Here is a 22,062-nt window from a genome sequence, read left to right on the forward strand (position 1 = left end):
CTTCATACAATCCAAGCATATCAACCATCATGCATCATATCCATTCAGTCAACTAACGAACGTTCATACAATCCAAGCATAGAAATTCCATACATTTCATACATCAGAACATAGCACAATCATAATTCATTCCCAATCATTATGTAAACGAATGTTCATGCAGTTCAACAACATACAAATTAAATTAAATAAGCTTCCCTTACCTCTGAGCGTGAACGTACGTCCCTCAGACTGAGACTCAGTTCGCCGAACTACGATCCTTTCTACTCTCAACGCTCAACGGCTCTTCGAACCAAAGTAAAACAACAGACCAAACTCGTTCAGAATGAAACTAAGGGCTCATGCAACCAGAACTTGGTTTGCATGTTTACAAGAACGAACGGTTAAAGACAAGAAAAACTTACCCGTTCAAAATTTGAAACCAATCGGATCAAACTAAAGCTTGGGACGCCGGAAGTGATCCTACAGTGCCAGAATAGTGATCGGAGGAGAGAAAGTGAGTGTTTTCTCAGAGAGAAGATGGAGAAGACGTAGAGAGAAGGAGGAGAGAATGGGATCCTTCATAAATCTGAAAAGAGGGTGCATGCAGAGAGTGGAGTAGATTTTCTGTAAATCCAAGTTTTTGCTTCACACATCAAAACGAACGTCCCCTCTTCAGTCGACACCTGTTTTCCACTAACTGATTTTCGGATCCTCTTCGCTTGACACCTGGCGTCCGCGCAGAGGGTTTTGGGTGCGTTTTTAATGATTCTGACATGAGGGGTTTGGGTGCGTTTTTTTGAGGTCTGACATGTACAAAAAATCTCGTTCTAAAAATCTTATTTTGAAAATTTCAAAATATTAGTTCGGAAAGTTTTAAAATACTTCATAACATAAAATACAGTAAATTATCATTTTAAAAGAAGTAAAGGATGATGATTTAGAATGTAATTTAGATTACAATTAAAAGGAATACTGGATATGTTGTTTTAATTGTGATGGTATAATTTTAGGGATGATATTTTGGAATATGTTTCACTCAAAATGTTATAGATATATATAAATATATGTTTGATTAATTGTTTTATATTTTTTAGTTTTTTTCTAAAATTTCAAAACAGTACAAATAAAAATCATATGAAAGTTATGTGCATGAAAAGATTGAAATTAAATGTATAAATGATATATATATATATATATATATATATCCTTATATAAAAGAAATTGTTTTTTATATATAATTATTTTTTCTAATTTTACCTCTTAATAAATTTTTTTTTTTAATTAAAATAATCACTTTTTCAATTTTTCAATTGTGTTATGAGATAGGAACCATGTCGTCCATCAAGACAACATCACCTTGACATTAATATCTTGTTTATAATAATAATATGTACCTCAATCTTGTCAACATCCCAAAATAAAATTAATATAATTAATTAAGGATTAGATAAAAAAAGTTAAGTTAGAAAATTCTAAACCTAGGAAAGACTTTGACCTACATAATCTAAGTCCATTTAAATAAAAATTCAAAATGCATTATAAATAATGTTTCGGTGTACATTTGTCCGGTGTGTCTTTATTGCTCCTGGCTGTCTGGGACGCTGTCTGGGACGCTGTCTGGGACGCTTGCTCTTCTCCAATTGTTGCTCTTCATACTTGCCAAAGGAGGGGGAGGTACCTGCAAAGATACTCCGACGCTCAAGTCAGATGTGAATTATGGAGCCTTAGCTCTCCAGAGAGTAATTATGGTACTGCTCTGAGATATTATTCTAGAGTCTCTAGAGCATAAAGAGAACGTACCTGGACTTTGGTCCTGTCACTGTATTTATAAGCAAAATAAAAATAACCACCTTACCTAAAAATGTGGTTAGTGGCTTTGATAAATATCTTAACTGTCTAAAATATCTAAGATATTTATGTTATTACATAAATATCCTTACTACATAACATGTCCCCCAAGTCCGAGTTAACCGTTCCGTTTTATGGACGTGGTAACTATAGGACTTATGGGTTTGAGGGAGACTGTGTTGGGGAGCGTGTTTGTGGTTGTCGTTCATGTGTGAATTGAACGTTTTAAATCAAGGATGACCGAGCAATTGGGTTTGATGAGCCAAAAAGAGGCGAAGACGAATGGTAAAAAGCTGGAACAAGTGAGGCCGAGCGTGAGGATACGTATGACCGAGGTTGAAACCAAAGGGAAGTCGAACGTTCGTGCACCTGGGTTGGCGAGCGCTTAAAAAACAAAAGGTCGAACAAATTTGAGGCCGAACGGCCAGCTTCTTGAACGCTCGAAAACATGGATTGACGAGCGCTCGTTGATGTGGATTGACGAGCGGTATTTGAACACTCGTTGACATCGGTCTGACGAGCGCTCGTTGAAATGAATTGACGTGCGCTCGTTGAAATGAATTGATGAGCGACATTCGAACGCTCGTTGACATAGGTTGACGAGCGCCCGTGTTGAAGTATGGTCGAACATCTTCGAGGCCGAACGTCCGACAGCAAGGACGTTCGCACACAGTGATTGTCGAGCGTTCGAATTCTGAGGCGAGGCCGAGTGCGGGACGTTTCAGGACGAACGTCATTGACGTACGCGAGGCCGAACAAGAGTATGGCCGAACGATTGAGTGTTGAGATCGTGCATGACCGAACTCTAGAGGCCGAACGTCAAAGAGATGGAACGATGGCCGAATGATCACTGAGTGAGTGTTGAGCCCTTGAGGCCGAGCGTCGATGATGGTCGAAGCGACGAACGCTCGAACATCTAATGGCCGAATGATTGGCCCCAAGAGAATGAACGTCGTTGGCGTCGAGTGGCCGGATCCAAATGGAGTGTCGAGCGGTTGAACGTGAGGGCGGTTTGGACGCTCGACACGTAGGTTGAATGCGTGGACGGTTTGAACGCTCGTCACATGGCTTGTCGAGCGGTATTTCAACGCTCGTTAACAAGGATTGTCGAGCGGTGTTGGAGCGCTCGTACACATGAATTGACGAGCGGTCGAGAGGTGTTCGAACGCTCGTACACACGAATTTGAGAACGATCGCTGAAACAAATGACGAACGCTTTTGAGGCCGAACGGCCGACTCGTTGAATGTTCGTTGATATTGATGGTCGGGCAGTATTTTTGAAAATTTGATGTGATTGGGCGAACGCTTTTGATGTCGAACGGCAGTATTTTTGAAAATTTGATGTGATTGGGCGAACATAAGATAGACTAGAGGATGGTCCCCTAGGTTTGATGGTCTGGGTGTTCTAGGGCGAACATCTACCAGCGGGAGTGTATCCCTTTGTTCAATGTACCTGGGTGTTCTAGGGCGAACATCTACCAGCGGGAGTGTATCCCTTTGTTCAATGTACCTGGGTGTTCTAGGGCGAACATCTACCGGGTCTAGGAGTGCTTCAGGATGAACGGCTCTCAGGTGTCCGCTTTTATGTACAAGATACGATTATCTGCACTGTAAGAAATAATATTAAGCATATAGGTGAGACCGTTTGGTCAAATTGCAAACCTGGTGGCCGAACGTCCATTAGGCCGAATGCTGGACGCTAGTGAGTCCGAATGACCGAACGCTTCCTACGGGAATTGTCGAACGTTAAGGAAGTTATTGCCCGAACGGTTGAAGCCAAGATGTCGAACGTTCAAGGTCGAGCGCTAGAGACCGATCGTCAATGTGAGTGAAGTGCGGAACGCTTTAGGCCGAACGACCGTTAGAATGAATGCTGAAACGCTTCATGCTGATTTTCAGAACGAACGTTATTAAGGACGAACGTTAGAGCGTGTAGCGGTCGTAACCAGAAGGCGAGGACGAATGGTCTTCTGTTTGAACGCTCGTCCACATTAAGTGTCGAGCGTTCGAATCCAAAGGCGAGGATGAACGGCTGAATTTTTGAACCCTCGTCCACAGGCATTGCCGAGCGTGGGAGTGCGTTGGGCGAGGATGAACGGTCCGAGGACGAACGGCTGATTGCTTGAACGCTCGTCCACAGGCATTGTCTAGCGTCCAAGTCCGGAGGACGACGACGAACGGTCCGAGGACGAATGGCTCATTTTTTCTGACGCTCGTACACACTGATTGTCGAGCGTTCGATTCTGATCCTCGAGGCCGAACGTTGGCTGTTTGGACGCTCGTACACACTGATTGTCGAGCGTTCGAGCACGAAAGTCGAGGCCGAACGTTAGCGAGGTTGTGTGCGTGACGTTTTGAGGACGAACGTCATTGACTTCGGATGGCTGATCATTGAGAGCAGAGTTGAAGAACGGCGCTGGTGACTGAGTGGGCGAACGTTTTGGACTAAGTGGACGAACGTCGGGGATGATTTGAACGTTCGTCCCATTGTTTGTAGAGCGGCCTAAACCAAGTGGAGTGTCGAGCGGCTGGGCGTGAGGACGGTTTGAACGCTCGTCACATGGCTTGTCGAGCGGTTTGTTAACGCTCGTGTTGAAGTTTGATCGAGGGGTAGAGATCGAACGTCCTCGAAACCGAAAGGCCGAACGTACGCAAGGCTGATTGAGAGACGTCTCAGGACGAACGTCCTTGACGTACGCGAGGCGGGCTTGAGACATTTCAAAACGAACGTGGATAATGGGTCTGACAGGACGCCGAAAGGGTTGAACGGACGGCTGGCGTTTAAAGTTTGGGGAATAGAAATTGGGTTGGATGACGTGGAGGCAGAACCGCATGACGCGAGTGTTGCGGAAGACGTGGATAATGGGTCTGACAGGACGCCGAAAGGGTTCGTCCCTGGGTGACAACCGTCTTCTTCTCGCTTCTCTGTCAAATCCATCTTTACCCCCAAAAAACCCTAGAATCAGTCACACTGTGTAACGGCTGATCATGAGGTTGTCGTCGACGGAAGCTGTGATCCAAGATGATCGAAGACCATGGGGTCCCCAGGCTTGGCGGATATGTTTAGCGGCTTTGCGGTGGAACTTTGATGGCGATGGCCCTGGTGTGGTTGTCGCTTGAGCCGCACCTGATGGAGTTTGGAGATGACGGAGGTGGCGCCACCGCTGCGACACCGAAGAGGATAAGAGCGCGACAGTGGCTTTTGAATCACGAGGGTGATGCGTGGTCAGGACAGGGCCCGGTTTGGGGTTTTTCTGTTCTCGGTCTCGATTATGATCTTGGGGGTTTCGATTCATGTGTGAAGAGCTCGCAAATTCGAATGCTGTGCAGATGGCGAGGGCAGCGACGCTGTGATCGGAAAAGACGGCGGCGACATGGAGCTTTGAGGGTTCCTGTTCTTCTCCGATTTTGGGAATTGGGGTTTGTGAAAATTGGGAAATTAGGGATTCCTGGTGTAACTGGATTTTCATTGGTTGGAATTGTGGTTTTGATCGTTTTGTTTTTGCGAGTAGAGGTTGTGAAGTTTTCGAATTGGGGTTGGTTTAGATTGCGCGTTTTGGGATCTGAAGAGTGGCGCTAATGAAGGTGCTGGTGTGGGTTGTTCTTGTTTGAGACGCATCGTGGATAGGAGTTCGGTGGTCTCCACCACTGTCGTAGGATCAGCGTGACCGTGTTTGGGAGGCGGTGGGGATGAATTAATAATCCCCCTGTGACAACGGTGTCCGGTGGCGTGACGGTGGCTGATGGATGGACTTGATCTGGGGGCGTTCTCTGCGCTGGGTCTGACCCGTAAAGAGGCACAATTTCGCAAACGGTGCTTACAGTGGTGCTAATGGCTCAGGGGGAGAATCCTTGTGGCGATGAGGCAGACGTCTCCATGGAGTAGCTTTATCCGAAGAAATGATTCATCAAGGCCGAGTGCTCCTCTTGTGGTTTTTGTGAGATGACACTCGGCCCCACGGTGGGCGCCAAAATGTTTCGGTGTACATTTGTCCGGTGTGTCTTTATTGCTCCTGGCTGTCTGGGACGCTGTCTGGGACGCTGTCTGGGACGCTGTCTGGGACGCTTGCTCTTCTCCAATTGTTGCTCTTCATACTTGCCAAAGGAGGGGGAGGTACCTGCAAAGATACTCCGACGCTCAAGTCAGATGTGAATTATGGAGCCTCAGCTCTCCAGAGAGTAATTATGGTACTGCTCTGAGATATTATTCTAGAGTCTCTAGAGCATAAAGAGAACGTACCTGGACTTTGGTCCTGTCACTGTATTTATAAGCAAAATAAAAATAACCACCTTACCTAAAAATGTGGTTAGTGGCTTTGATAAATATCTTAACTGTCTAAAATATCTAAGATATTTATGTTATTACATAAATATCCTTACTACATAACAAATAACATTGTTCACAAAGTAAACATTACATATTTAATACAATATTTATTACTTTTTATTCACATACTTAACTTGCATCAAAGTGTCTTTGTAGATATATTAACTAAGTGTCTTTGCAGGCATATTGACTTGTTTAGACATTAGAGAACTCGAAAAAAAAGAGCATTTCAGTCTTTAAAGTAATATAACCTAATATATATTGGATTCAGGAGAAGAAGACAATTGAGTAGTATTTCCTATTGACATGTCTTACAAGTACATTTCGGCCCATTAAGAAAGTTTAGCACCCATTGTGAGATCGATATGTACTTAAACTACATGGTGTCCACTAGGAATATGACAAACCAAGACAAGTAACATATACCAAAACCATATAATAACAACATTAATGAGATTACTCTATTGTCTCCAGAAAGAGTTTTCGAAGTTGAAAAAGTGCAACGCTCAAGAAAATGGACATCCTTAAAGAAGAAAATGCTCACATGTAGATAAAGTTAGAAGAGGTTAGTCAAGAGATATCGTCGCCTTAGGAAGTAGGAATCACTTAAAGTATTAATCAATATAACAACTCGACAATGAACACTGATAATTGACATTATCATTATTTTTATTTTGTTTATTTTTATCTTTTATTGATATTTTTACTATTATTTTTTAGATAATTAAATTTTTTATTTAATAAAGTGGGAAATAGAAATATTTTTTCTTATTTGTGAAAATAAATGAAAATCATTGAAGATTGAACAATATTGAACAAAATATGCTATCAACAAATTGAGTTACTTCAATTACAAAATTCAAATAAATGAGACCACTGAAGATTGAAAAATATCTCAACAAAATCAATTGTCAAATAATTTGGTGACTTAAATTACAAAAATCAAGTACAAATTTTAGACTCAATCCAATTCAAGCAAATTCATCCAAATCCTATAAACAGAAGGCTTGATAGAGTTAGAGGGACACACCCTTGAAGCATAGAAAACTAATGTCATTACCACTAGAATTTCATGCATACCACTAATGAATGATTATCCCTTAAGGATAAGATTGAGGAGTTGATTCATATGAGATATCTTTAGAGGGAGGAAGTTGGATGATCTAGAGGTGAGTCGAGAGATATGAAAGTGGTAACTGGAGGGAAAGGTGTAGTGATCGCGGTTTTGACAACCATAATGATTGTCATGATCACACCCGAGAAAGACAAACATGCTAAGAAAAAGGACGTTCAAAGCTTAAATCCTTCTTTGTATGAGTAATCAATACCATATATTGGGGATTCACATGAGCTGAATCTGAAATAACACTAAAGATTAAGATAACAAAAACTTTTAAAATTGGTTTTTAGACTGATATAGACCAAGTCCAAGTGCTCGCACCAATAGTAGACTTCTCGGTAGAAAATCCATGAAAATTTTTTGTTAATAGGTTGACAATTGGTGAAAAGTAAAGATGATTTTCTTTTTAGTTACATAGGATTTTACATGTACTAACTTTTATTTATTAAGTTTTTTTCTTGTATTATAAATTTTTCCTATATCTAATACAATGTCTTCCTTTCACTTTCTCATAAGATCTTGTTATTAAATCAAAGTAGTTAAGTTAAGATTAAGAAATATTAATTCATAAGATCAAAATGTGAATAAGTTAGGACACAAGTCTATAAGCCACTTAGCACAAAGGCTATTCAATTAGGAACCAACCAACATTTAGCACAACGGCTATTTAGCAAAAAGGTTTATTTTATTAAAATTTGACTTACTACTTTAGCCTAGCACAAGACTCATTTTTAGGGCCAACTAACTACTTTATCATAAATATTATTTAGCACAAAGACTTATTTAATTGGAAGCGAAAGCATAAGAGCTATTTAGATAAATGCTCATTTAGTTGGAGAACGATGACTACTTAGCACAACAACTTGTTTAATGAGGTTGATCGACCACTTTAACATAGACTTATTCAATGTATAAGATCTTTCTCACTTCATTAAAAGCCTTTTTGGGAAAAACATCACAATATGTGTCATAAAAATAAATTCCAAAAAAAGAAAAAGAGTATGAGTAAAGAGATAAATGATATCGATTATAATAAAATAAATGACTATAAGCAGTTCAAGTCTTTAATATAACTTCTCAGTCTATAATTTACAACATATTGTTGATTTTTTTTTTCGTGCATTTAACATATTTTATATTCATAGAGGAAACCAAATATATATATTTAAAATTTAAAAATTAGTTTAATTCTATTTTTGTGTTACATTTTTACATGTATTATTTTTCTTTCAATTCATAACAACATAAAATGAAAAATATAAATGACAATATATCAACATAACATCAATAAAAACAAAGATGAAGAGTAAATATTATATATAAAAGAAAAAGAATGACTACACAACACCAAAGAAAAGAAAAACTGTCTACAAAAATAAGAATTTATAGACAAAGGACAATCAATATTCTTCAAATAAGAAATATTATTCCAATCATAATATTGACATACATTTGATAATTGTTATTTAACCAAACATTAATATTTTTATTATAAAAAATAAATATAAATATTTTTATAGATTACATATTTAATCTACAAAATATATATCTGAAGCAAAATTTAGAGAATTAATTATATGGACAAAGTTTCTCTTATGGGGCGCAAAACAATAACAATAGATTTAAAGGTAAAAGCTCTATACTTTGAAAGAGTATTAGTTTTTGTCTTTTAAATTAAAAGCACAGAGGGAGATTTATAAATTGATAAAACACAAGTGGTGAATACATTTGACCTTTTACTGGTTAAGTTTGTTTGAAACGGTCTTCCTATATATATAGTTAATTGTTAATTACTAATTATTCTCCATGTAATTTCATTTTCTTCACGTAGTAATTTTAAATGTGATTTTGTTATTTTCTAATGTTGAATTTCTTGCATTCATTTAGGTAGTTTTCGTAAGTGGTAACATATATGGATGGAGCATCATAGCAGCTTTTTATTGACCAAATAATTTTTATTTTTAAAAGTCTGATCATTTCCTATGAATTTATTCATACATGTTGTATCAATGTGAAATTCATTAAATTTCAACTAACTATTTAGTATTCATATTAGTCATAAATTTTTTAATAAGACTATGTTTTTATTAAAGATAAAAACTTTTATGTAATTCAACACGTTGTTCTCAATAATTAAAAATGTATTTTGATTAAAATAAAAACTTTAACAATAAAGTTAATTAATATTTTATTTGATAAAGAAATAAAAAAATTACATAAGTAAATATATAATAAAATTTGATTAACATATATACTTTACTTGAAATAATATTAATAATTACTAAAAATATTAAAATAATAACAATTAAACAATAATCTTTAGATAAAATTTAATTTGAAAAAGAAGTAGAATCAACATATTTTCTATAATTATTTTGATCTCTTTTTTATTTTGACAATTTAATTTTTTTCTATAATTTATTATTTTGTTATTTAATTTTTTAGTTATCTTTATTTTTTATATTAATTTTATTTTATTTGACTAATCTTTATATATATTTTATAAGAACTAATTAATTAAAAATTAATTTCGTATTAATTGAGAGAGCACTAGTAAAAAAACAAGATTTTAACTCGCGCATTTGACGTTGGTTAGTTGTAACCGAAGCAAAAAATGGCTCGGTGACAATTTTGTAATTATCGCAAATGAATATGTCTCGGTTCAAAAAGAACCGATGCCTAAAACTGGTGCGGTGACATTTTTGTAATTATCACATAAGGTATATGTCTCGGTTAAAAAAGAACCGATGCCTAAAACTGGTGCGGTAACATTTTTGTAATTATCGCGCAAAGGTATATGCCTCAGTTCAAAAGAAATCGATGTCTAAAACTGATGCGGTGAAATTTTTGTAATTATTTTTTATTTTTTTAAGAGGGTTTAGGCATCGGTTCTTTATAAAATCGAGGTCGTAGACCCTTATTGCCTCGGTTAAAAAGAAACTGAGGTAATAACATGTGTTTAGGGTTAAATTTCGCAAACAGAGATAGAAGTTGCGCCGCTCCTCTCTTTTCTCCCATTTTCTTTCGTTTGCGAGGGGGAGACTTCCTTCCTCTTCTCTGTTCCGATGGAGGCACAACGGAGGGATCTTCAATGGCGTGATGGAGGCGCGGCGAAGACGCGGCGGGGGCGCAAGGACGGTCATTCTCGTTCTTCTTCTTCTCTTTGTTCTGATTCGTAGCGAAGGAGGAAACTTCCTTCCGTCTCCTTTTACTGATTTTGTTTGGGCTGTTTTATGTTTAACTGATGCTCTACAGGAGTGGTGGTGTTTGATTGATTCTCTGCAAGTGGTGATGGGACCGCGTCGTTCTCGTTCTTTGTTCTTTGTAGTGGAATCTTGGATGATGATGGTGTGAGATGGAGTGGTAGGCGTTGATGGATTGTGGCCAAGGACTAACAACTCATATGGCGAATGGTGAAAACGAAAAAAAAAAACCTTTACTGCCTCGGTTGGATTTGAACCGAGGCAAAATCACACACCTTTTTGCTTCGGTTCAGAACCAAGGCAAAAAGTTTACCTTTTTGTCTCGCTTGTATATGTCTCGGTTGCGAAACCGCTGTATATAAGCGAAAATAATCGCTATCGTTTTATTTTAGTGGAGGAATTTTGAATAATATTACCTGTACTAATCTTTTGACTACTATTATTTTAACAATACAGGAGTTGATATATTTTTGTAGAATTAATTTGATGGCTTGAACATATATCATCATCAAATTAATTAAATAATTGTGTGTTTTAAATATTTCAACATTTAATTATTAATTTCTGGGTTTCAGTTTTATTTGTATTTAAAACGATGGATAAACATCAAATACTAGTAAACTATTTAATTTTATTCTCTTAACTAGTTTAAAACATAGGTTATAAAACTCGAAATTAGAAACTACTTTTAGTTCTTCTTCTCTATTTTCTCTCGTGCTCATAGAACGTTTAAAAAATAAAGCTAAGCTCATAGATAAAAAATAAATTAGATATATATAAAAAATAAATAGAATTTTCAAAAATAAAACAGAACTATTTTTACAAAAAGGTAAACCAAACATACTTACTTTTCATATGAAATTCTTTCTAAAAAAGTAATAGCTGTCATTTTAATGCCGAAAGCCAAAGTTTATAGTAGACTAATTCTTTCTTTGAAAGGTGTGCAAGATATCTATAGAAGAAAGTGCAAATCGGTGGAAATTAAAGAAAGTGTAACATTATATAAAATTTACAAAGTTTTATTTATATATTTTAGGATCACCTTTCTATACTTAGGTAAAAATAAATAAAAGATTACCAAAATATTCACAAAGTTATTTAGATAAAACCATTATTTGATCTTAATTTTGCAGTTTTTCATGCTAAGTTTATCATTTGTAGCCTAATTATTCATATATATGTATAATAAATCTTATAGAGAGAAATTGTAAAAATTGCATGAGAATTGGTGATATATAATATGATCCATTGTGTTTGTAAAAGGCTTATTAAATATCCAACAAACAAAAGTATCTTCATACCCAAATACCTAATAGTCAAAAACTGCATAAGAATTTTTCTATTATTAAATCATCAATCAAACATCATTTGGGCTACGTTATGTTAATTTAGAATATAATGGTTCAACTATTTTAAATGGATTTCTTTTTAAATATTTAAGTTAATAAGATCATGTTCAAAATTGTTATATATTAATTCATGTTAATATACACATAACCGACACTGAAAAAGATCAGTTACCATAAAGTATTTAAATCAACCTTATGATAAAATAAGAAACTTCAATGAAAAACAATATAATTTTATTTTCAAAATGTCATATATTTGTCCATAAATTTTAAAAATAAATTTAATAAAATAATAGTTTCAAAAGATAATCATTCGAAACAAACTAAAACTATGTTAATTCTATTTAATAACCTTAATTAACCAAATAATTATTCTACTATAAATAAAATTATAAATGTAAATAAAAATAAAAATGAAATACCTTCGATGAATAATGTAAAGAGTTTTATTTTCCTATTTCAGCCACTCCAACAAAATCACACAAGTTTCGATCTGATTTTCTTTTTCTTAATTAAAAATAAAAAATTTTCTGTCACATCACAAAAATAAGTACAAAAATAACAATGAAAACAAGTCAACACGCATGCACTTGTAAATTTTTTATTTTCTACTTTTTCTCCTTGGTTGTTAAATTGTATAGTCTAAGCTGTCAAACTTACGCGTAGATTTTAAAATAAATAAATACTACCATAACAAACCCGCCGTCATTGATATAATTACTTAGTGCATTTAAAATATGTTTAAAACCATATAATTGACCATAGTAATAAATTAATCTTTGTAAAAAATATATCTAATTACTATTTTTAGTAAATTTTTATTTTCTACCATCATATTGGAAAAATACTTTGACTTTTAAACAAAAAAGAATTATTAAAAACGTTATATACAACACACAAAATATGAACTACATTTATATATTGACAAATCTATATAATTTTTTGATGCTTTAATTTTTCATAACTTAAAATCTTAAATTTTATGTCATATTTAATATACATATCTTATAAAATTCAAATCTTAGTCTCGTAACGTAAATATAACATGCAAAACTAAATCCAATTTTAGAATATAATTTATTAACATAGAAGATATTTTTGAGTTTAGTAGTAAAATATTGAAGATACAGAATTTGCACGCTTTCCAAAGAGTGTTTGTAGAAGAAACAGTGAACCAAACTTTTAATATTAATTCTGCCTAAATATCCGGTGACTGCCCGAAACTTTTATACGCTTATGGTCAAGCTGCCCGAAATCTGAACGGGCAGTCCAAACACCAAGAAGACTCCAACACTGGGATTATTATCTATCACCCTCAGAGTTGAACCAGACACACTTCCACGTCACCACCGTGGGAGGCGGCGCGTGGGGCGGTTTCCGGCCACCTCTCTCAGCGCGAAGTGGTGATCGAGGAAATGGGTCAGAAGCTGAGTTGCGTGCAGCAGCATGAGGACCATGGTGTGTTCCCTGCCCTTGCTAGCGGAGAATTGGAGGTTGTTGAGACCATGGTGGAGGAAGACCCGACTGTGCTGGAACACACCACTGGCCATGATAAGCTCTCGCCGCTGCATGTAGCTGCTGCCAATGGTCGGATCGAGGTTGTTCTCTTGGATTTGAATGCTGGTGTCTCTGCTTCTGTTGCTATGTCTTTTTATGTGTTTTGATCATGGTGCTGTTTTTGGTTTTTGAGCAGGTTCTTTCCATGTTGTTGAACAGGTCTTCCAATGTTGACATATTGAATCGTCTGAAGCAGGTGCTTCTCTTGTCTGTGTTTATCTGTAACTGCAACTCTTAAGCTTTAAGATAAACATTATGGACATTTGTAAGAGAAGAAAATAAGAATTTAAAAAGAATTGAGTTTTCTAATTTCAAATACAAAGTTTTCTCATTCAAATTCTTCAAAGGTTATTTTAGTTTATCAGATAAACTCAGTTATTTTCTTTCTTATATGTTAATCTTTTGTAAGTGTCTATAGGGAAGTTTGGTTACAGAGAGTACTAGTCTCTACTTTTGTGACTTTCAAACTAAACGTTGTACCCTTGTTTAGTTTCATTAGATACTAAAATTGTATTTCTGATTTGTTTTTTTCTTTGTGTGTAGACCCCGTTGATGTTGGCTGTGATGCGTGGAAAGACTGGCTGTGTTGAGAAGCTTATCCATGCCGGAGCAAATGTATGTTATACTTTTTGTTTTGTTTAGATTTTCTAATAGAATGTTTAGAATTGCTGTAATTTTGAGAATAGTGGATTATGATTTTCTCCTTGCTAGGGTATTGACAATGGTTTGTGCTTTTAATATTTCAGATATTGATGTTTGATTCTGTACGTCGGAGAACTTGCTTGCATTATGCTGCTTATTATGGTCATATAGATTGCCTTAAGGCTATTCTTTCTGCTGCTCATTCCACACCTGTTGCAGATTCTTGGTTAGACATACAATTTCCTTCTCTCTTCCTCTGTTTATACACACACTAGTCATAAAGCGCATACAAGCATGAATGTTGATGCTTAATTCTTGGATGGAATTGTCAGGGGATTTGCAAGATTCGTGAACATAAGAGACGGAAATGGTGCTACCCCTCTGCATCTTGCAGCTCGCCACAGACGGTCTGAATGTCTTCATGCCCTTCTTGACAATGGTGCTCTTGTTTGTGCTTCAACCGGTGGATATGGGTAATTGTCTTAGAAGTTATGCATTAGTCATTCTTGTATGAGTTTTTATGGCTTTTCGTTCAGATTGATGAAAGTAACATGTGCAGTTACCCTGGAAGCACACCACTGCATATGGCTGCCCGTGGTGGTTCTTTGGACTGTGTTCGGATGTTGCTTGCTTATGGAGCAGATAGACTTCAATTAGATTCTTCTGGGTAAGTAAATGCTATTTACAATTTAAAGATCTATTATAGCTGTCAGTCTAGATCACCATTTGAAAATATGGAAAAGACTTTAAGGATCACTCATGAATTAGCAGTATATAGTGCGAAGTTTCTTCATATGCACATCTAATTTTTAGATTCCTAACTAATTTATCTTTATAAATAGAAGAGTTTAATAATTTTTTGGTACCTCCAACCCTTGTTGAAATTGGTACTTCCAAAAGTTTTGCAGTGCTTTTCAAATTGAACATCTAATAAATATGATAATTTGGTCATGAAAGTTATTTTCTTCCTTTTGAAATAATAATATTGACATGTTAATTTTGATAATCTTACATGTTTGCATACTTACAAATATCTTACTGGGATGATTACATGTACTAAAAAGTAAATTTGTTAACTGAATGAAATTTTGAAGTTTGTTTTGTTGACTAAGAAATGATTTTTAAGTCTCTGAACGGGATTTGTACGCATAAAAACTGAACTTCATCAGATGAAGAAACAAATTCATTTATGAAAATTGAAAATATTAGCTTATTTCGAGACTATTTTTTACTATAATTTGTGCTTGAAATCTATGTTGTGCGCCTAGATACTTTAAGAAAAGTAAATTTTTTGTTTTTCCTCAGTTAATGTCAACAGAGAATTTTCTTCAGCCTCTTTTCTGTCCTTTCTATAATTCCAAAAAGAGTTTCTGGATGTTTTATTCATTACAAGCAAATCTGTTAAGACCTGACTTAAATATTCTTTTTTCAGGAAAATACCATTTTCAGTGGCCCTGAAGCACAAGCATAAGGCATGTGCTGCCCTGCTGGATCCTTCATCCGCTGCACCACTTGTTTGGCCATCCCCGTTAAAGTTCATCAGTGAGCTCAGTCAAGAAGCAAAGGCCTTACTGGAGAAAGCCTTGCTAGATGCTAACAGGGAGAGGGAAAAGGCCATACTTAAGGAGGTTGACATGCCCTCATCACCACTGCATTCTGAGAGTGAAAACAGTAATATGGCCTCTGAGGTACAACATCTTCCTTTCTTGACGGCTGTAGGATTTAGATTAGTGGTTTTACTTAAATGCATTTTGCAGTTTACTATGGTTAAAGATTATGCTTTGGTAGAGGTGCCAAGAATGTTCTTTAGGACACAATAACATTACACACTACTATTTCATCTCTGTATTTTTTCCCTAGTAATACTTCATTGCTAGATTCAGGATTTAGAACGCAATAGTCTCATTAGTATCTCATGCCAATGCATGAGTGTGATCAATTGTTTCTCTGGAAATATGGAATGGACATTTTGTTTTTAAAAGATGATAAATTATATATTTCTTGGTTATTTCTCTTCATATAGGCGGACGATATGGAGTTGTGTTGCATATGCTTTGACCAAGTGTGCACAATTGAGGTCAGACCCTGTGGCCATCAAATGTGTGCTCATTGCACCCTAGCACTATGCTGTCACAAGAAGCCTGATCCTGCTACTGCTGCCCTTTCTGGACCAGCTTGTCCATTTTGCCGTGGTGCCATTATTCAATTACTAGTTGCTAAGATTAACAAGAGCTGTGATACCGAAGTGGAATCTAGCCCTATGAAGCCAAGGAGATCCCGAAAATCAAATTTCAGTGAAGGAAGCAGCAGTTTCAAGAGCTTGTCGGCATCATTTGGAAGGATTGCCGGCCGCAATTCGGGGAAAATTGCAGATGAAAAACAGTGGGAGGTTTCTTGAGGCTTGATAATTGTCAGTCGTTATTTTGATTGGAAGCCGGCAGGAAGTGATATAAATGATGGTTTTAATTACTGTGGAATGGCTGCCTATATTGGGTTCTTGTATTCATTTTGTTTCAATTGTCCAAAGATCACTAAGATCATGAGAGACAATAGTTTGTAATCGGTTTGAGTTTTGATTTCTGAAATCTGATTCTTGGAGATGGAGGACACGGTTGTGTATTGTTCTCCCAAATATGAAATATATAGTATGCAAGAGTTAAAGGTAAGTTTCTTTACGGCTTTAACAATGGTAAACATAGTAATTGGTTTCACATCATTTGAATAGTGAACATCTGATGGAAAAGTGAAAACTTGTTTTGATTAAGCTCACATTTTTATTTTAGCCTGGACGAAGACTCAACCAGGAAGTCTTAATCACCAAACTTCATTTTACTTTATTTTTCATGTGAAGTACTTTCGCATGACCTGAGATGTGATCTCCCATTGCAATAAAGGAAAAAGGACTTGACATGCTAAAAATAAGTGGTGATCCCCACCAATATAGAAACAAACACCCAAACCACTATGTAATAACTTCTTCCACACCAGAATGGTATGCAACTTCAGTAACTTAAAGAGGCTTTAATAGTTCAAATTTATGGTCTGCAGCATGTATTTATTGTTGTATTACTATCATAAAGAACTGGAGACTATATGTGGGCAGAATGGAGTACGAACAGAACATCCTAATGTCTTGAAATTTAATTACCAAGCAGGAGAATCTCCTGAAGCAGATAAAGAACTCCGTGACCTCTAAATGAAATATAAATCAATAACAAGGGATCATCACATGTTGAAATATCCACACAGACAAGAAAAAAACTATTGGTGTTCCTTATCCATCACTCGTCTAGTTCACTGTTATGATCATGCTAATGTCCACCATCATCACCCAATGAAGCAGATGGCCAATGATCAGTTTGGCTACCCACTAATAGTGAGGTTGAATCTTGAATAGGGGAGAAAACATTGGGTCCATAAGTCGTAGGACACTGGTTCCTTCTGTATGTACTCGCTGCTCTTCTCTCAGCTTCAAGGTAGTGACCAAGAGAGGGGGTATCATTTCCACTCACTGCATCAGTACTTAGCCTTGAACAAAGTGAAAACAACCAAGGTTTCAGCTTGTGAATTCTTTTGCTGTCCTTCGAGGCTTCCACCATTCTTCCTCTTGTTGATCTGCCTGAGAGTTCTAAGAAGCTAGAAATACCAATGAGGCTGCCAAGTGTAATGCTGTTGTCACGGAAGAATGATCCAGTGGACTATAGCAAGCCATGTCAAATGAGTCAGGTAAATGGCTTGATCATGAATACTTCTATAAACAAGTAAATTTCAATTCACATTCATTCACATGATAGAAAAAAACAAAAAACAGTAATGAATGGGAGGATAAATGTGCACAGTTTTATTCCCTAAGAGACTATTTCCGAGATTTGAATCCTTAACCCGATATCATTATGCCAAAGGCTCTCTCAATCATTACTAAAGAAGCATCTATGAAAAATGTCACTCATACAGTCTTCTGTGTTTGATCTGCTTTACATTATGATTGTCCCTTTCTGACACTGTTCAAGGGTGATGTTATGCATTTTAACTTTTTTTTGTGCAAACCCTCTAATAAAAGACTCAAATTTCAACAAAGCGTGCTTCCGATTGATCTCAAAATGACAAACAGTATACCAACAAAATGGCAATTAAAGTGAAATCAACGTCACTCTCTGTCAAACAATTATGTGCTAGGCCATGGCATGGACCCCATTAGCGTCAAACAATTATTTACACACAAAAGAAGCGAAGGATCCAAAAGAGACCGACAGGGGAAGAAATCCGAAGCCTTATGGGCATGCTCATTACGTGGAGCTTCTTTTTCCTATTCATTTTTGTGGCTTGGACTAGTTCAAAAATTAAAAAGCTTCATCTTCGTCAGTGCAATAAACACAAAGTACATAGTCAAAAGCCAATGTTCTAACACGCATGAAAGAGTAAAGCGTGTCAATGTTAAAACGAGCTGAATGGGCAATGGTTCAAGATCCGAAAAGGGAACGTTGCTGTGTGAAGCTGAGAAGAGCAAGAGTCACAATCAAACTTGATTAACCATTGCAGGATGTGAAACAGTCATTATTTCGTACCAAAAAAAGTTACATCAAGAAATATACATATACATACAAAATATTTGAGATGTCTCTGTCAGTGACTACGAACACTTTTATAAATAATACCCAAAAGAATTAAAATGCTGCCATCATTGTAGTAAAAATACAAAATGAAACCACAAAAACAAAAAAACAAAGACATGACAACATGCTAGGAAGGTCATAGCAGCTTAGGACAAAGGAACAGGTAGCAGTAAGTAGCAATGGTATCAATGAAACAAAAGGGTCGTCACAACACTATCTTGCATTAATAATTGATAATATCAATAATCAATAATAATGACAAAATACGTTTTACCCTTCAATTTTGTGCCTCCAACTATTCCACGTTCCACGAAGAAAAACAAAATGTATCCATTATCAGAAATTCAAGGACAAAAACAACCACACTAAGATAAACTTTGACTGGAAATTGAGGATCTAAAGCACATTGTACCCTAACAACAATTTATGTTCTTGAATTTTAGTTGAAATAAAATTTCGAACCTCTGTATCAAGATCTGAGGAAGAATCAGTTGAAGGGGTATGAGAAGCAGTAAGCACAGTGCTGAAAGAGGCTGACCCAGAACCATTTCTCACCAGCCCAAGTCTAGAATTCAAGAATCTCAAACCCAAAGGCCACCCTTCTTCCTGCATCATCAGCAACAACAACAACAACCCTGTCACCCTCCAAATTTGAAATTGAAAACCAAAAACTGAATCCGGTATAGAAGCTGCCTCAAAAAAACCCCTCGGAATCATTTCAAAGCACCCCACTTAATAACATCAATATGAGTATGCAACTTATGAGTGTATTGCGTGTGTGAGTTGTGTATGTGAGAGAGAGAAAGAAGGGAAAAGGGTACCTGTTGAGCCATTACAGTGTTTTGCTGAATGAAATGGAGGAGTAGAAGTGAATAGCAACACACTGAAACAAAATACTGGGATACTATCCAAACAAGTGTCACTTCAGACAAAGAAGTATGACCTCCAGATTGTCTACCCTCTGACCAAAACAACATAAAACAAATAAACCAAAGTCAAAATTTAGTAACAAAGTGCACAAACAACAAACCAATGGCACCGACATTCAACAGAAGTGGTGTAAAGTTGACATTCAACCAAAGGAGGAAAGACGAATACGTAACAAAGAGGTTCTTTGATCCAAACTGAAGCCGTTTGAATGGTTAATTAAGCCCATTAATGTTGGCTCTGAAAGTCACACATCGGAGAGAGAAAGGGTGTGAGGTGAGAGTGACATCTTACCTCTCAGCCTTATTGGAATTTGGGAGGCTCTGCATAGACTGTGTGGGATGGAGGCAGAATAGTTTGGTATCAGTTACAGTGTTGAGAAGACCAAAAGATGGCAACTTCGATCCAGAATGAGAAAAAGAAAATTATATTATTGAAAATAAAAACAACAATTTTTGCTACCTAAAGCCTCTTATTAAAATGTGAAAACAATATTTTGTTTTTAATTTTATGGAAATGGGGTAGAAATAATAAAGAATGCGTTTTCCACTTCCTAATAAAAAGTACATTTTTTAATTTCTTAATATATGTTATAATATTAATATTCGTCATAAAAAAAGTTAGGAATTTAATAGTTTTCTGAAAAAAAAATATCAATTATTATACTTATTTTTTAATTGTCATGTAATAATGTTAATTATAGATGACTTGGCAGTGATATTATTAATGTAATGATGTCATGTAAGAATCTAATGAAGTAACTAGTGTATTTTTATATAAATTGTGTTTTGAATCTCCCATTAATTTATATCAATTAGTGATGTTGAGATTTGTTCCATGAGACTTATATATTATTAGTGATTCAACTAGTTAAAAGGATTTTAAAAAAATTAAAATTTTTAATAAATTAAAAAACTATTTAGACTATAAAGTTGGTTAAATTTCTTACTATGAAGTAAAGCCAAAATTCTACAACAACTTTAATGCAAAATGATAGTATTTTTACCTTATATCTCTTTCTATGCTTTGCTTCTATTAAGTGTATTGATGGTTTCGAAGAATCTAAATTCGTAAAAGAACTGTACATTAAAGTTAAATTACTAGTTGAGAAGAAAGTTGGTTTCACTTCACTTCATAAAAGAAATATTTTTATCTTAAAGGAAGTTCAAACTACAATCTAATGGACATTTCCAAGTTCTAAGAAGAATGAATTACAACGTATATGAGCTAAATTTACAACATGGTTATTCCTTACATTTTTCTACTCAAATTAGTAATGAGAAGGAATATATGTCTAGTGTTATATATATTAGTGCAATGCGGAGTTTGATGTATGTGATGATGTGCATTGAATCAAAGTTTGTAAGAAATCTTAAAAAGGAGTCATAGCATATAATGAAGTGGATTTTAATATACTTTAAGCAAAAGAACAACATTGGAATGTGATTCACAGTCTACTCTTATAGAGTTATTTGACTTTGATTTTGATTTTTTGTTAGACTTGAAATCTTTGACGATTCATAATGACCTATATGTTTACTATTGACAATACTACACTTTGTTAAAGAGTTATTTTTCGATTAATATTAGTCTTGTTAAGATTGATTCAAACATTGTTAGAAAGTGGGTTTTAAGCCTAACTCAACCCCACAAAACCGGCTTGTAAGGTGAGGTTTGCACCTCACTTATATATTATAAATTGGCCTTATCTCTAGTCAATGTAGGACTCCAACATACCCCCCGATTGCGGGTGGAATAGAAGAATAGAATGCCCACTTAGAACTCGCTAGGATAGACACTAACCATGGCTCTGATACCATATTAGAAAGTGGGTTTTTAAGCCTAACTCAACCCCACAAAACCGGCTTGTAAGGTGAGGTTTGCACCTCACTTATATATTATAAATTGGCCTTATCTCTAGTCGATGTGGGACTCCAACACACCCCCTTCACGCCGAGGTATAGACATCTCGTGCGTGATAGTAGAAATTGGGTGGTCCAATAGCGGCCCGATTGCGGGTGGAATAGAAGAATAGAAAACATATTAATTTAGATTGTTTTTCCTTGTTTGTTTTTCAACAAATAAAAATTATAAAATTATAATTTTTTATTTTATTTTTAGAATTAAAATTTTGGTCAAGAGTGTTTTATGTAACTATTTATAGCTACTTCCTCTATTATACAAAGAATCTTATGAAAATTATAGAAAATAAAGTAGTTGCTATTGTGAAGGTGATAGAGTTTATTTGGAAACTATGTTTTAGGAGTTAAGTGATATTTCTTCTTTGAGCATATCATGAAAATGATTTCTTTTTTACATCTTAAGTGATGCCTCTTGATGAATCTTGAGCAAGATATAAATGAATAGAAGTACAAGTATTGAATATGTGAAAACATATAAAATACACAATAGAAGGTTAAATCATATTTAAGTTTTTTTTTTAGTAGTGTTTGATAAATTTGAATAGATGAAGTTTAAGTTAGACTAACATACT

General features: G+C 35.5%; 2 protein-coding genes across 5 annotated transcripts; one reads left to right on the plus strand and one right to left on the minus strand.

The window, feature by feature from the left end:
* Positions 1-13,049: 13,049 nt before the first annotated feature.
* Positions 13,050-16,694, plus strand: LOC124822280 (E3 ubiquitin-protein ligase XB3-like). Its single transcript, XM_047294273.2, has 8 exons — positions 13,050-13,427; positions 13,523-13,582; positions 13,930-14,001; positions 14,133-14,254; positions 14,361-14,501; positions 14,588-14,695; positions 15,461-15,716; positions 16,052-16,694. Exons 1-8 carry the CDS (start codon positions 13,245-13,247, stop codon positions 16,424-16,426), a joined length of 1,317 nt encoding a protein of 438 aa, XP_047150229.1. The 5' UTR covers positions 13,050-13,244; the 3' UTR covers positions 16,427-16,694.
* A 223-nt stretch (positions 16,695-16,917) lies between these two features.
* Positions 16,918-19,989, minus strand: LOC124823000 (uncharacterized). 4 transcript variants are annotated; one of them, XM_047295114.2, is made up of 4 exons: positions 19,863-19,989; positions 19,463-19,602; positions 19,104-19,247; positions 16,918-17,726 (listed from the first exon to the last, which is right to left on the minus strand). In XM_047295114.2, the coding sequence occupies exons 2-4, from the start codon at positions 19,472-19,474 to the stop codon at positions 17,340-17,342; spliced, it is 543 nt and encodes a 180-aa protein (XP_047151070.1). In that variant the 5' UTR covers positions 19,475-19,602; positions 19,863-19,989; the 3' UTR covers positions 16,918-17,339. The 4 variants fall into 4 exon arrangements, with proteins under 4 accessions (XP_047151070.1, XP_047151071.1, XP_087972594.1 ...); XM_047295115.2 differs by having other exon boundaries at positions 19,745-19,899; XM_088116468.1 differs by lacking the exon at positions 19,863-19,989 and adding an exon at positions 19,685-19,742.
* Between the last annotated feature and the right edge of the window lie 2,073 nt (positions 19,990-22,062).

Source organism: Vigna umbellata, chromosome 5 (assembly GCF_029865625.1).
Source record: "Vigna umbellata cultivar VRB3 chromosome 5, Vumbellata_1.0, whole genome shotgun sequence".
NCBI lineage: Eukaryota > Viridiplantae > Streptophyta > Magnoliopsida > Fabales > Fabaceae > Vigna > Vigna umbellata.